Source organism: Motacilla alba, chromosome Z (assembly GCF_015832195.1).
Source record: "Motacilla alba alba isolate MOTALB_02 chromosome Z, Motacilla_alba_V1.0_pri, whole genome shotgun sequence".
Lineage (NCBI taxonomy): Eukaryota > Metazoa > Chordata > Aves > Passeriformes > Motacillidae > Motacilla > Motacilla alba.
In genome coordinates this window covers 9,349,772-9,362,876 of record NC_052046.1, presented here as the reverse complement: position 1 = coordinate 9,362,876, position 13,105 = coordinate 9,349,772, and the positions used below count along the sequence as shown (strand labels likewise).

Here is a 13,105-nt window from a genome sequence, read left to right as displayed (position 1 = left end):
ATTATAACACTTACCAAGCTGCTGTGGATGCTGCAAAGTTAACTTCGTCATGGGATGCTGGAGCCCGTGAACAGGAATGAGCATTCTGTGGGACTCTCTTCCCACCCATACAGCAGAGATTCCTTGTGGCTTCCCTCAACATACAAGCTACTGCTTGCAGCTTTCTTCACCCTCACCACAGCAGGTACCCTGCAAAGACAGGGATCCCCATTACCCCCAAAAGCAGGAGCATCAATCCCTCTACCAACTGCGCCCAGGCCATTTGCCAGGCAGGAATGCAGTGCACCAGCCCAGCCCCAGCCGAGCTGTCAAAGCAACGGAAGGGCTGAGGCTGCACTGCTCTGGAATTCCAGAAACGCACAAACACCCTGTCAGCCTGCACCAGGAATGACTCCTCCCTGCCCCAGACCAGGCTGAATCACTGGAAATACCAAAACAACAATGAGGTCACGTTCCCTGAACAAAGAACTGGAGCCAGATATAGCTGCATGGAGCAGTGTGCTAAAAGGGGACTCGGTGTAGGGGCTGAAGGCTCTGGCAGACAGGCACCATGGGCATTTGTCTCGTTTAAAAACAGCTCGGGGCTGCCAGGAGACTTTTTTTCTTCTAGGGAACAGAGAACTGGCTTTAAAACTCTATCCTTCCCGCTGAAAGAGGCACAAACATTCTAATGTTTATGAGTTCAAGGAACAAGGCAGAAGTAAAATTATGACTGGATTCTGAGTCCAGTGTTCCCAAAATCTCACTGTGATATGATGATCAGGCTTAACCAGTGAAGAATCCGCTTGCAGCAAACTGAATGGCAGATAAAAGATAGTATGTCCATTACTGCTTTTTGCTTTTGCTCCAGCCTCAGCCAGCTTTCACCAAAAAAACCAAACTAAACCAAACCAAACCAAACCAAACCAAACCAAACCAAACCAAACCAAACCAAAACCAAAACAAAACCACCAAAAAACAAACCAAACAAACCAAAATGCCAGAAACATTGATTTGGTAAGTTTTCAACAGGATGAGCAGCAAGTAAGGGTGGCTTCTGTTAATGCTTCAAAAATGAGAACTTCTGTTAATGCTTCAAAAATGAGACTTTTCAAGGATTTACAGTTCCAAACTTTCACAGTTCTCTGTGGAGAGAGACTGGAGACATTTTGCTATTTAGACTGCGAAGGAAATTGCAACATAAGACTTGGAAAGTATAAAGGAATTCACACTAGAATTTGCAATAGCCTGTTCTTTCCCCTTTCCGTAGGACAAGACATTTGGATGGATAACAACACCACCCACAGTTATGTGAATAAGAAGCTCTAAGAATCCAGACTGTGCTCCATAAGAGGCTCTTAAGAACCCAGACTTTGCTCCATCAGGGCACAAACCATACCTTAATCATAAGCCAAGAGGGAAAAAAGATAGGACTGGACATCTGTTGCCAAGCATGTCACCTGCCTGGTAGGGCAGTGCTCACTGGGCGGGCACACCCTGCAACAACCACAGCAGCGCCAGGCACACCCAGCCAGCCAATGGGCCGTGCCTGCATTGGTCCCCTTCTCTTGAAACTCCATCCAGATTTACTAATAAAAGTGATAAGAAAATCTGTGGTGAGCTGTGCATGACTCCCACAGGAGAGCTGTGAGAGCAGAGGTACTCAAAACCAAATCGGTTCATTTTCACCCCACTGTTCCAGCACGCTCTGGTTACCAGAACCACCTGAGAGGGTTACACCACAAATTCTTCGGGTCTACTGCCCTATCCCTAACAATGTGGCACTGGCACATAAAAATCACAAAGATTTCACTGAGTGCAATCAGAGTGATCTCCCCTAAGGACACATTTTTCCAGCCTGCAACAATCAGGAACTCCTAGAGCTGGAGGTCACACACTGACCATCACGTTTCAGAGACACTGAAACACATCTCTGCCATTGAGGTGTCTGGTTCCTTTAGGAATCTGTGTGTATTTTCAGTCCTCATGCCATCTCGTAGCAACATGTTCTACAAATCAACTGTGTTGAAAAAGGACTTCCTCAGCCTCCTGTGTAATAAATTATTTTTCTGGATGCACTTCCTCTGTGCTGTGAGAAATAGCAAAGTTTATTAAGGTCAGTCTTTACTCAACTTCTCCCTGCTGAATCCTATATTACAGACGTTTTTGCTTTCCCAGTATCATCTCCTTTTGCTTGTTTAATCTCTCTTCCTACAGAAGCTATCCTAGTCCCTTAATCATCCCCATTCCACTTTTCTCTATGATTTCCAGGTCTACATTACTCTTTCTGAATGAGGGTGACCAGCTGGTATGTGATACCCAGATGCAGGCACATGTGTATCTAGTATACAAGAATATATATCAGCAAATTTTGTTTCCAGTGTTTTTTGGCTACAGCTGAACATTTAGCTGATGTGCTCAGATAACAATCCACAGTGACTCCAAACAGCTTGTTGTGGGCAGGGAGAAACTGTTTCCAGATCACCATTACATGCGGCATTTATCAGCATGATCTCCCATTTGCTGTTTCACCAAGCTAATGGTTCTGCAAGGTGCTGCTGTAATTCCTCAAGAAGTTCTCAAACCAACCACCCTGACCAACTTAGAATCACTAGAAAATTATAGTCTTTACTATGTTTTGTAAACCACAGCTAGATGTGATGCAGAGGCACCCCTGGGACCAGGCACTGCAGGTACCAGAGCTGTGATGACCTGCAAAGCACAGCATTTGACAAGGAGTGCTCCAAGCACAGTGACCAGGAATGCTACAAAACCTTTTAGGTCCCTTCCAACCCAAACCATTCTACATTTCCGGGCTACCAGGAACCTGTTAAGAAAATAAAGCTTTAATTGAAAATATGATTCAGCACCATCATCATTCTGCCAAGGATCCCTGAAAGAGCCTGCAGTGTTGGGTGGCTCATCCACGGCTCCACAGAGGACTCAGGTGGAAGTGCAGAGTCCACATCAATGCTTAAGGACTACGAATATGCTCACCAAACACTCACCCCAGGCACAAGAGATGTGAATTGTGGAAACCATAATTTCCAGTCCAGGCAAACACAAACAAAAATGAGGAGACTGAGTGTGATAGATGAGTAATGCAATGACTGACTCTCACAATTAACAGACAAATATCATGTATAGAGGTTAAGAAAACTTTTACAGATTTATAGTTATGTTTTACCCCCTAGAGTTGTTATCAAGGGATAGCTGGGGTTTGGGACATTTGAGAGGGTCGGAGGGTTGACTTGTCACTAAGGTGACATCTGACCTCCAATCAGGATTTGAGGAAGTAAACTCCACCACTGGACTGCAAAGAAGAAGTCGATGGACAGAATTTTATGAGGGGCAAAAGGGTTAAAAGACGAAACCTCCATTGTGTGGGTGAGCCCATGGTGGGAAAAATCCTTTGCTCCTGGTGCTGTAATATTTTCTCTATTCAGTCTTCTGTTGTATTTTTGATAAGGTTTAACAAACATTTCTAAATTTATGAAAAGTGAGTAGCTTTTCATAAATTCATAAAGACCTATAGCCAGCAAACCTCATTAAACACCCTGCTATGAGTCCAGGGCTTTGGTGAGGAGCTGGGAATTTAAGTATTCAGTGGAAGGCAGATTACATAAGGAAAAAAAGAACTAGGGGTAGCCAGCCTCCCTGTACATCTGGGAGGGACACTACAAGCAGAAAAACTCCTCACAACCAAGTTTACCCTGAAGCACTCCAAGATGAATTGGCAAACCAGCAGGTTCTGACACCTGGCCCAGCTGCAGCAGAGGTTACCACAGGAAAGAGCATCAGGCAGCTACAACTACATACAGTAACTTCATTTCATATATTCCCAGAGCTCAAAGCCCAGGAATTGAGTGAAAAGGGTGAAGGAGCACTTCATCTATCCCTCATCTGTTTTGTTCAAAATACTGCTCACACTCCCAGAAGGGACACAGAAATTAGATTTTAATAAACCATAAGCCCTATGCAATCTCATGGTTTGGGACATTACATTCTCCCACTCACATTAAAAAAAAACCAAACAAACGATTGCTGGACAGTGTCCATTGAACACTGCCCTGTCAACAGATGCATTGATCCATCCAAAAGGCAACACAACGAAGACACTGAGTAAGGAAAATGCAGGATACCAGGCAGCCTGTGCAGGAAAATGTGTCAGACAGCATCTGCTGCCACAGCAAAAACTGAAACAGAAGCAGAACTGCAGAGAGACTGCTGCACAGCCACAAACCAGGCTTGCACCTTCTGAATATTCTACGATCCCTTATCCACACCCTGAAGGTTTTTGAGGGATAACTGCCAGGAGGTAAGGAAGCCTCTGAAGCAGCTGCTCTAGGTGTTCCTGTCTAAGACGAAACGATGCAAACCCACTGCTGCCAGCAAAAGGTCACCAGACTGGAACCTTGCCCAGCAGCTTCTACAAAGCACACTAACTAGGAGACTTTCAGACTGCAATTTTTCAACATGAGAGTACAAATTAGTTTTCTAAATACAGACCTGTTCTCTTCATGGAATGAATGGCCTGGATGCCCGCAGGGCTGATGGAGGCTAGCACTTGATGACACAAAAGCCTTCAGTTTAAAATCCAGGGCAGCTACTGACTCCCTGAGTCACCTTGGTGTGCATTCTTCAGGCCCCAGCTCCCTGGTGAACGAGGAAATATTAAAGCTCCCTGCCACTCCGAGGAGCCAGAATGCTCTAAAGCTTAAAAGATCTCAGGATCCCTGCCATAAATCCCAAAGTTAAGGGAGGCAAACAGGATTGCTCATTATGCACAAAAGCCAGGCCTCTTCTATGAAGTGCCTGATTTGGATGTGGAGGCAGGATGCAGCCAGTAACAAAAACATCGGACTTCCCTGGAGATACACTGCTCAGATCAGACGGTGCTTTGTTTGTGGGGTGACGTGTGGGGCTGGTGATGGCACCTGCAGGCCTGGCACTCACGTCTGAGAACAGCTGCTGTCACAGTGCACACAAGGAATTCAGCAGCACAGCCCTCACCAGGACACACACAGCTCCCACAGCCAGGCACGATGCTCACAGAGAACCTACAAAAAGCAAGCAGTTGGGTCATATGTTTTCCTAATTCAGAGGAAGCCTGGCCCAGCTCCGATATCCCACAACATCTCCTGGTGTTGAGAGTGGGGGTTGGAAAAGCTGAGATCCATTTATAGCCGAAAAGTCTAGCAGAGGGCTCAGCACTGGGTGGAAAAGCAGGAGCTGACAGCTCCGCACAGTCAGCTCCACCCAGCTGGAGAGGAGAGGCAGGCTGGGGAAAGAGACAGGGGTATGGAAATCTCTTTCCTTCAATCTGGGAGTGATGGGAGAGAGGTGGCTTCCCTACAGCACCAGGAAGAGAAAAAACAAGCTCTACTTCTAAATGCATTATAAGAAGCAGGGCAGCAGAAGACTAGCTTTGGAAAAACTGAAGAGTAGCTGTGCTGCAGATACGGCCAAAAGCACTCAGAGGTCAAGCCCAGGCTGCAGGGCTCTGCGCTCTTCTTCTGAGCCCTTCATCACATCCAGCCCCGCAGCAACACAGACCTTTATCACAGGGACAGGGCTGTCTGGGAGCTGTGGCTGGGATCTCAGCCCCATGCTTACTGTTGGGAGAAATGGCAGCTCCCTCGCTCCAGCATGTTTACATCAGCCAACATATTAGCAGATGTAGCAGAATGTCCTTGCCAGCCCTCATGGAAAAAGCTTGGCCCTGAGGACAAGGCACCAGTTTAAAGCATCAGCATGTGCAGACTTATTCTCTGATGACTTCAGCTCCTCCCCATGTTGTTAGGCACAAGAGGAGAGGTATTTATGCAGCTAACCTAATTTAGCTAACAGTTGTGAATATTCATAATAAAATTAGGAAAAAGAACCACTAAAACTGTGTTAAAGAACACAGAGATGATGAGGCTGTAAGAAAAGCAAACACAGTCCTAGGCGAGGCAGTGAAATACCAGAGCTATTGTACAGGCACGGATAAAAGAAGCATCATGCAAAAAAAATTCTCGTCACCCACATTTAAAAATTATAAACTCAAATGAACAGGTGCAGAAAGGGCCCGAGGGAAACAAAAAACCCATCAAACAAGAAGAAACTTAAGAGCCTGGCTTGTTTAGCCTAGGCAAATGTAGGCAGAGAGCGGATAGGATTGCTGTCTAAATATATCACAGGAGACAAACAAAACTGCTGAAGCAAAAGTATAAAGCTGGCATGACAACAAGAGAATAAATGCAGTGAACATATTTAGGTTGAAAATTATAGAGAGAGAAAAATCAGCCCTTAGGACAGGAACCTTTCTAACTGGAATACCTGGATTTAGGAAAAATTTTATCAGAGGTCTCATGGGGTTAGAGGATACCGTGCATGTGCCCACAGATATCCAAGAGGGCCTTTATGCTCCTGTTTTTGTTCCAGCTGGTAATTATCATGGGTCATTACTGAGATGTCTCCATTCATTCATACAACAGACTTTGCTGAGTGTCCAACTGGGGAGCCCAGGGCAAGCATGCAGTGCTCCTCTGCACTCCCATTTCCTAAGAGCTGCTCACGAGTAAGGACTTCCAGGCTACACGTCAGTGGGAGAGAGTTGTGTGGATGCACACGGGCAGAGTGAGAGCTACCAGCCAGCCTGGAATGCAGGTGATGCAGTTAGCCATGGAAAACACCCTTGAGGTGCCTCTGGCCAAACGCACCTGCTGCCCCATGGTATTAGGGACAGAGATTGCTCACTGTCACCCTGTGTGGGTTCAGGAGAGAGAGATGTTCTAAGCTCTCTTCTGTTGCAGTGAAAGACAGGGAAACATGTAATCGCTGGTTATCAAAGAATCACAGAATTGTTTGCATTGGAAGGGATCTTAAAGACCACCTTGTTCCTTCCCCCCGCCATGGGCAGGGACACCCTGCACCAGACCAGGCTGTTCAGAGCCCCAACCTGGCCTTGAGCACTCCCAAGGATGGGGCACCTACAGCTCCTCTGGGCTTCCTGACCTAGTGCCTCAACACCATCAGAGCATTATCATTCTTGACCCCCAAACTGTAGTCCAGCAGGGTGGCAAGTATAGGCACAACAGCAAAACAATGTTCAAACTGCGAATATTTATATTATGGAATAATGAGGAAAAAAGGGAGAGGGCGAAAACAAAATCCAAAATCTATTTCAGGGATTATTTTTTGACACATCTATGAAACACCAGAACTTCACAAAAGACGAAATTATAATTTTCAGACACGGCACAGACGATGACACACGGTTTGACCTCCCCCGGGGAGCCAAGCGCAGCACCGCGCACACGAGAAGCAGCGACCCCGCTCCTCCCCGCACTATTCCCGCACAATCCCCGCACTGTCCCCGCGCTGTCCCGCCCGCCCTGCCACCGTCCCTTACCGATCGCCCGCATCGCTCCGCTGTTTACAGCCGCTCCGCGGGGCGGGCTCTCGACGCTGCCCGCCCCCACCGGGTCCTCCGCCTAAGGATGTCTGACGTTTCCTCTAAGTTTCCTCTTAAAACATCCCAGCCAGGATGGAAAATTTCGGGAATTTGTGTGCTTCCCGCGTCAGGATACCGGATGAAAAGGGTTGCAGTCTCAGATCTGTTGTCCCACAGGCCGTCCCCCCACCCCGTGCACTTCTACATATAAACTTGTTACATCAATTAACAGAGTGCCAAGGAATCTATCATCCCAATATTCTCTTTTTATTAAAAAAAACCAAACAATTATTTTACAAAATCAGGAGTGATGTAGGACAGACATCACTGCCAGCTGATGTGTTTCAAATGCTGATTGTGTCAAACCACTGAAAGAATTGTATCTGGTGCAAGCTCACCAACAGCTTTATTATCCCCTACATGTTGTAGCCAACATTTTCAAATCCCCTTTTAGCCAGAAGGTGAGTACTCTGCACGTAAACCATATGAGAGGAGAGGCACAGTGTCAGATTTTCCTTGCTCTGTCAGCAAGGTCTGCCTCTGCTGCTCTGCAATATATTCTGCTGCATCAGATGCCAGGAACAGCTTTGATAGGACTTTCAATCCACAGACTAGTCTGGGTATCGTGGGCATGTCTGCTTATCTGCACAAATTCTCCTTTTTCCCCTAACCCCAGGGAGACTGACTGTGAAAAACATAATCCTCATCAGAAAGCCATGATTGTCTCTGCAAAGTGAATGGTAAATCAGGGGGAGGTGACAAGCATTAACCACCACGGTGGTTTCCTCAGCCAGAGTGCAGGCTCTCACTTTACTTAGGTGTCTCCTAACAGGGGAGATCACCAGATAATTTACTCCTTCCCTAGCAAGCAGCTCCTAGACACTGAAGTCTGGACCCAGTCCCAGCTCCACTTTTGCACTGGCCGTGCTGAAATTTAATACACACTTTGCAACAAGCCTCCCCAAGAAGCAGGTGCAACAGACTAGTATGGTTGGTTGGTTTTGGTTTTTGTTTTTTTCTTTCCTGCACTGAGTTAAAACACAGGTAGATGAAACCTTCTATTAGAGCTTAAACAATCCCATGCAGTAACTGCTGAAACTGGGACCACAGGCAGCAGGGTGTTCCATGAAATGGGGACATGGCTGGCCTCTTGCCATCATACACTGCCTCCTGACAGCTCAGAGACTCACAACAGAGTCTCATAAATATCAACTGCTTACTGCACAAAAAAAAATCCAATTCAAATTAAGGAAGGAGTCTAAATTTGTATAATGGAGCTGAAAAAAACCCCAACCTCAACAAAAAACAAAAACAAACAAACAAAAAAAAAAAAAAAAACAAAAAAACCCCACCCCCATAACAACAGCCAGAGGCTTAGTCCTCAGCACAAAAAAAAGCTGCATTTAGACAGCTCAGCAGTGCTGGCAGGACAGACTCTCACGCTGCCACGCTGGCCTTCCACCCAGTAACCCTGCTGATTATGGAGTTGGTGTGACAAAACAGCGAGCAAATCCCAGTCCCTCAAGATCACCACGTCTTTAGCTGTGTCTGTGCATTTTAGGTCCCTCTGCTGGCAGTCAGACTGGTAGGATTTTTTTCAGCTCTCTACTACCCATGTTTGATAGATAACCTGTTCCCAAGTAAAATTTGAGCCAGCATAGAGAAACACTGCAGCCACGAAACACTGCAGAGACTCCTGAGGCCTCACTAAGTTCCTCTGAATCGTGGCCACTCTGCTGATCAGGGAGGGTGAGGGAGCACCAGGCCATGCTTCATCCCTTACACTGAATGCCAGCACCAGTGGAGCCAGGGCTATTTCAGCTGCTGGCCATGAAACAGCTTTTCTGGCTTCAATAATTCTGTTGTGATCACCATCAAGACAGATGTGCACACACCTCATTCTTTTAAGGGGGGCAGATGCCTCGTGCTGGCAGCTCAGGTGAGCTCTAACCATGGCACGGGCTTTTCAGGGGCCAGATTTCATGGTTTGATCCATAAGGAACCCTGAGCGCCTTCTGCTCTTTTATTTTAAGTCTAAATGAAATGGCTGGTGCCCAGTTACAAAACTTGAGAGAGTTCTGAGGACAATAATCCTTTACAAGAGCAGATTTGCAACCCAGAAAAATCAGGGCAGGCTGATGACTTTCAGCTCCTGGTCCCTTGACCTGCTGAGAGTTTCTCTGAGCTTGCAGCACTTCCTGATGGCAGATGTGGGAAGAGGGTGGTGTTTGGGTACTGGCCATCTCTTGAGAAAGTGGATCACAGTCAAAAGCTACAAAATCACACATGTTACAAAGGTTGTGGATTTGTGGGTTGTGTGGCTGGACCTAAGGCACACCTGGGGTTAATACTGTCACCCCAGTAATACGGCCCAGAGTGGATTCATGAAGAAAAATAGAAGGCACATGACTGAGAAAGACATTGCCAATTCAACCTTTTCCTCAGACTGAAATTCTCTTTGCTCTGAGGTATATAGTTAGAGGGAGAAAAAAATATTAGCATTATGAACAATCTCAGGGAGCAGAGATGCCTCCCACAGCACGCTCTCTCTTGTGCCAGGGAGGCTCTCTGGGATACCATGCAACTCCACACTCCAACTCACCCTGCCCGCCTTCCCCAGCAGCAGCACACATCTCTGGAGAAGAAACTAAAATCAGAGAGTGCATGTGGGTGAAAGGAAAGCCCCAAGTCCTTCATTTGGCAGCCCGGAGGGCAGAGCTCTGGGCAGCCGCTGGCTCGGTGCCTTGCAAGCAGCACAGCCTCCTCTCCTGACAGCCCTTTGCTTTGGTTTGCTTTGTTAATTTTTAAGGGGAACGGAGTGGGGGGAAGGGGGGGTGTGTGTCTTTTTCTTCTCTCCTTTTTTTTTCCTTTGTTACAATCCTTTGTGTTTATATTTGTCACTGTTGGGTGAAAATGTTCCCGTTGTGGCAAAAGGTGATTTTGGCCTCATGTTCCTCCCAGACATGATGAGTGCTCCAAAGCCGTGCTGGTGGGAGAAGGCGTAGCCAGAGCGGCGGGTGCTGGTCCGGCGCAGGCGTCGCTTGGGAGAGGGTGGAGGGGGCCGCTTTTTGGCTTCCTTGATCTTCAGCAGGACCTGGGAATCAGAAAAGAAGGCGGAAAAAGTGGAAGGTGCATCATTATTAACAAGCACAGTGGAAGAGGAGCAGAGAAAGGGAAACAAAAGCAGGGATCCAAAGACAAAAATGAGGAAAGGGCATCTTCTATTCTACTCTAAAAGGTGTTAATGGGAGTATCATCTGTAAGTCATGGGAAGGAATGATTTCCATGTATTCCCCACATCTCTGCAATGCCATGGTTGTGGTATGACTGTAGGACTTTCAGTCAAATCACCCACAATGTGAAAGTCATCTCAACAAGTCACAATACCAGAAAATAAATAAACGTTTAAGGATTGGCATATTCAATATGGTAAACAGACTACTAAAGGGAGTTTCTGATACATAAAAGCTTTTTATGATTACAGTGATGAATGTTACAGAATTATAGAATCGGAGAGTGGCTTGGGTTGGAAAGGACCTTGAGGATCATCTCATTCCAACCCCGCTGCCACTGTATCAGGTATATCAATACCCCATGCAACCTGGACTTGAATGCTTACAGATAATAGATAGATAATATCTATAATATTATAGATATTATTAGATAATATCTAATACGGATAATAGAGAGATTCCTGCATTCCTTGGCAGATGGGAAATAAATACTGCACTTTATTTGCAGGTAGTGGGCTTTCTGCTCCCAGGTGGCCCCTGAGTTAATCTGCTGTCATGAACCTTTTCAGGAGGTCTAATGCAGGAGAGCCTGCAGCTCAACAGAACCCCCAGCTGCCAGACTCCTGTGCCTCTTGCTTGGCACAATGGCAGTGGCAGGTGCTTGGCCTGTCTAAACATCAGGCCTGTCTGCTGCCAGCTGGGGGACTCCGTAGAGCTGGAAAGCTGGAAAGCTGGAAACCCACTCCTCTCCTGTGACCATTCACTTCCAAGAGGAGGCAGAGAAGTAATTTTATGCTACAGAGAGAGGGGGATGCTCAGCCTCAGCAGTGAGGCTGGGATTGTGGGTGACAGCTGTGTTCGACTTCTGCTCAGCTGGGGTAAACTCAGCCCATTTTTACACTCCCTAGTTGCCTCCAACTGAGTCCCAACACCAGAGAAGACTACCCAGCAGTCTTCTCTAACACCTGCATACCCTCACTGTAGGAGCTGAGAATTCCCCTAACATGTTCTCCTACAGTTGTAAAGAACCTGTGGAGCTCCACAGACATCCCGAGGATGACCATGGAGAGCAACAACTGCGGTGCCTTCCCCTGGGGCTGTGCTCTGACCCCGATTATTCTCAGCTGCTCGGCGCAGGGAGAGGAAGGAAGCACGAGGTGGCAGCAGCATTCAGCAAATGCTCCTGTTTGGAAGCGAGCCCGGAGAGCTCTGCATGTGCTGATGTTCTTGAGGGGTGCCTGGGCTGCAGTGAGCAGTGCATTCCCTGCCCACTCCATCACTGCCTGCCTCTCCTTGCCCTGGTGCCCTCATCTTCATATTCCCGGGGATGGGAGGGAAGCTGGTTCCAGAGGGGACATATAGCCATTGGCTACAAAAAGTAAATTGTGAAATAAATTTTAAAAATCCCCAGCAAACATATATTCCCAAGTGAAGGGTGAAAACCTGGGGTCTGCCACGCTAAAAACTACACAGAGTCAGGGCAGGAGGAACATGCCTCTCCTTTGCCACTGAGCCACAGCGCTTAAACCCTGCACCTAAAAATAGTGCAGCTTTTCTGCCTCAGAGCAGTCTAATCCACATCTAAATAATCTCAGCCTTGGTCCCAGCTGCAGATGGTTTGAGCCGTGCCAAACCCCAGATTCAATCCTCCTTCTCTGGGGAGTCAGGGACAGACGGATGGCAGCAGTTGCACCAACACGGACACACACCCCAGGTGATGCCAAGCCCATGCAATGTGGCTCCACGGTGAGCCTAGGCCATGGTAAGCAGGATTTCTGGTTTAATAAGGTATCTCCTTACTTTGTCGCTGGGAGTTGGCTTTAACTGAGCCTTCAGGAATCGAAAGCCAACCACCGGCAGCACGCAGAGGGTGATGCTGAGGAAGATGGCCAGCCACACGTTTGGTTGGCTGAGGGTATTACGAGCCGTACCTGGAAAACAAACGCATGATTAAAACTGTAAAAGCAGCAGCTCCCACCAGTATTCCCTGTTGCTCTCTGTGATTTCAGAGCACCTGGCAAACAGACCAAAATACAAGGCAGACATCGTCTCCAACAGTGAAATCAACTGCTGTAGAGAGAACTGCAAAGCCAGAGTCATTGTCTGAGATGAGGAAAGAAAAATGCAATGTCCAGACATAATTGCAGCAACAACCCAGGTGGACAAGGGTGTCAGAGTGAGTCTTTTCTCTCTGTGAAGAGTCAAATCACAGCAAAGGATTGATATAAACGTTCAGGAGACCTTAAGCAGTAGCCCAGGACTCCAGTGCAAAAGGAAGAATAATCCTTTCTTGCTTCCCAGCACCATTTCCTAAAGGATATGGAGTACTGGCTCTGCCCAGCAGGCGATGGGAATCACAGCCCTTTGTGAGAGGAGCATGTGCTGCTCTGGGGATCTGCACAGACAGTGTAGCCTAATGGGAGTATTGGCAGCACCACTGCCACGTGGTGGCATG

The 13,105-nt window shown here is 47.2% G+C and overlaps 2 protein-coding genes across 11 annotated transcripts in view; both read right to left on the bottom strand.

The window, feature by feature from the left end:
* The window catches only part of RUSC2 (RUN and SH3 domain containing 2), a 59,017-nt gene extending 51,489 nt beyond the window's left edge, over positions 1-7,528 (bottom strand). The window contains exons 1-2 of one of the 7 annotated variants that reach the window (XM_038123363.1): positions 7,376-7,528; positions 15-189 (exon numbers count right to left, since the gene is read on the bottom strand). The gene's annotated coding sequence lies outside the window, so the exon portion shown is untranslated. Of the gene's footprint in view, positions 1-14; positions 868-4,488; positions 5,024-7,375 lie in introns of those variants that run through there. The other 6 variants (XM_038123364.1, XM_038123367.1, XM_038123368.1 and 3 more) reach the window with 6 other exon arrangements.
* A 135-nt stretch (positions 7,529-7,663) lies between these two features.
* LOC119695265 (phospholipid-transporting ATPase ID-like) overlaps positions 7,664-13,105 on the bottom strand; it is an 85,936-nt gene continuing 80,494 nt past the window's right edge. For all 4 annotated transcript variants that reach the window (XM_038123373.1, XM_038123374.1, XM_038123372.1 and 1 more), the window contains exons 27-28: positions 12,451-12,581; positions 7,664-10,511 (exon numbers count right to left, since the gene is read on the bottom strand). In XM_038123373.1, the coding sequence (XP_037979301.1) occupies positions 10,290-10,511; positions 12,451-12,581 (353 nt within the window). In that variant the 3' untranslated portion in view covers positions 7,664-10,289. The remainder of the gene's footprint in view (positions 10,512-12,450; positions 12,582-13,105) is intronic.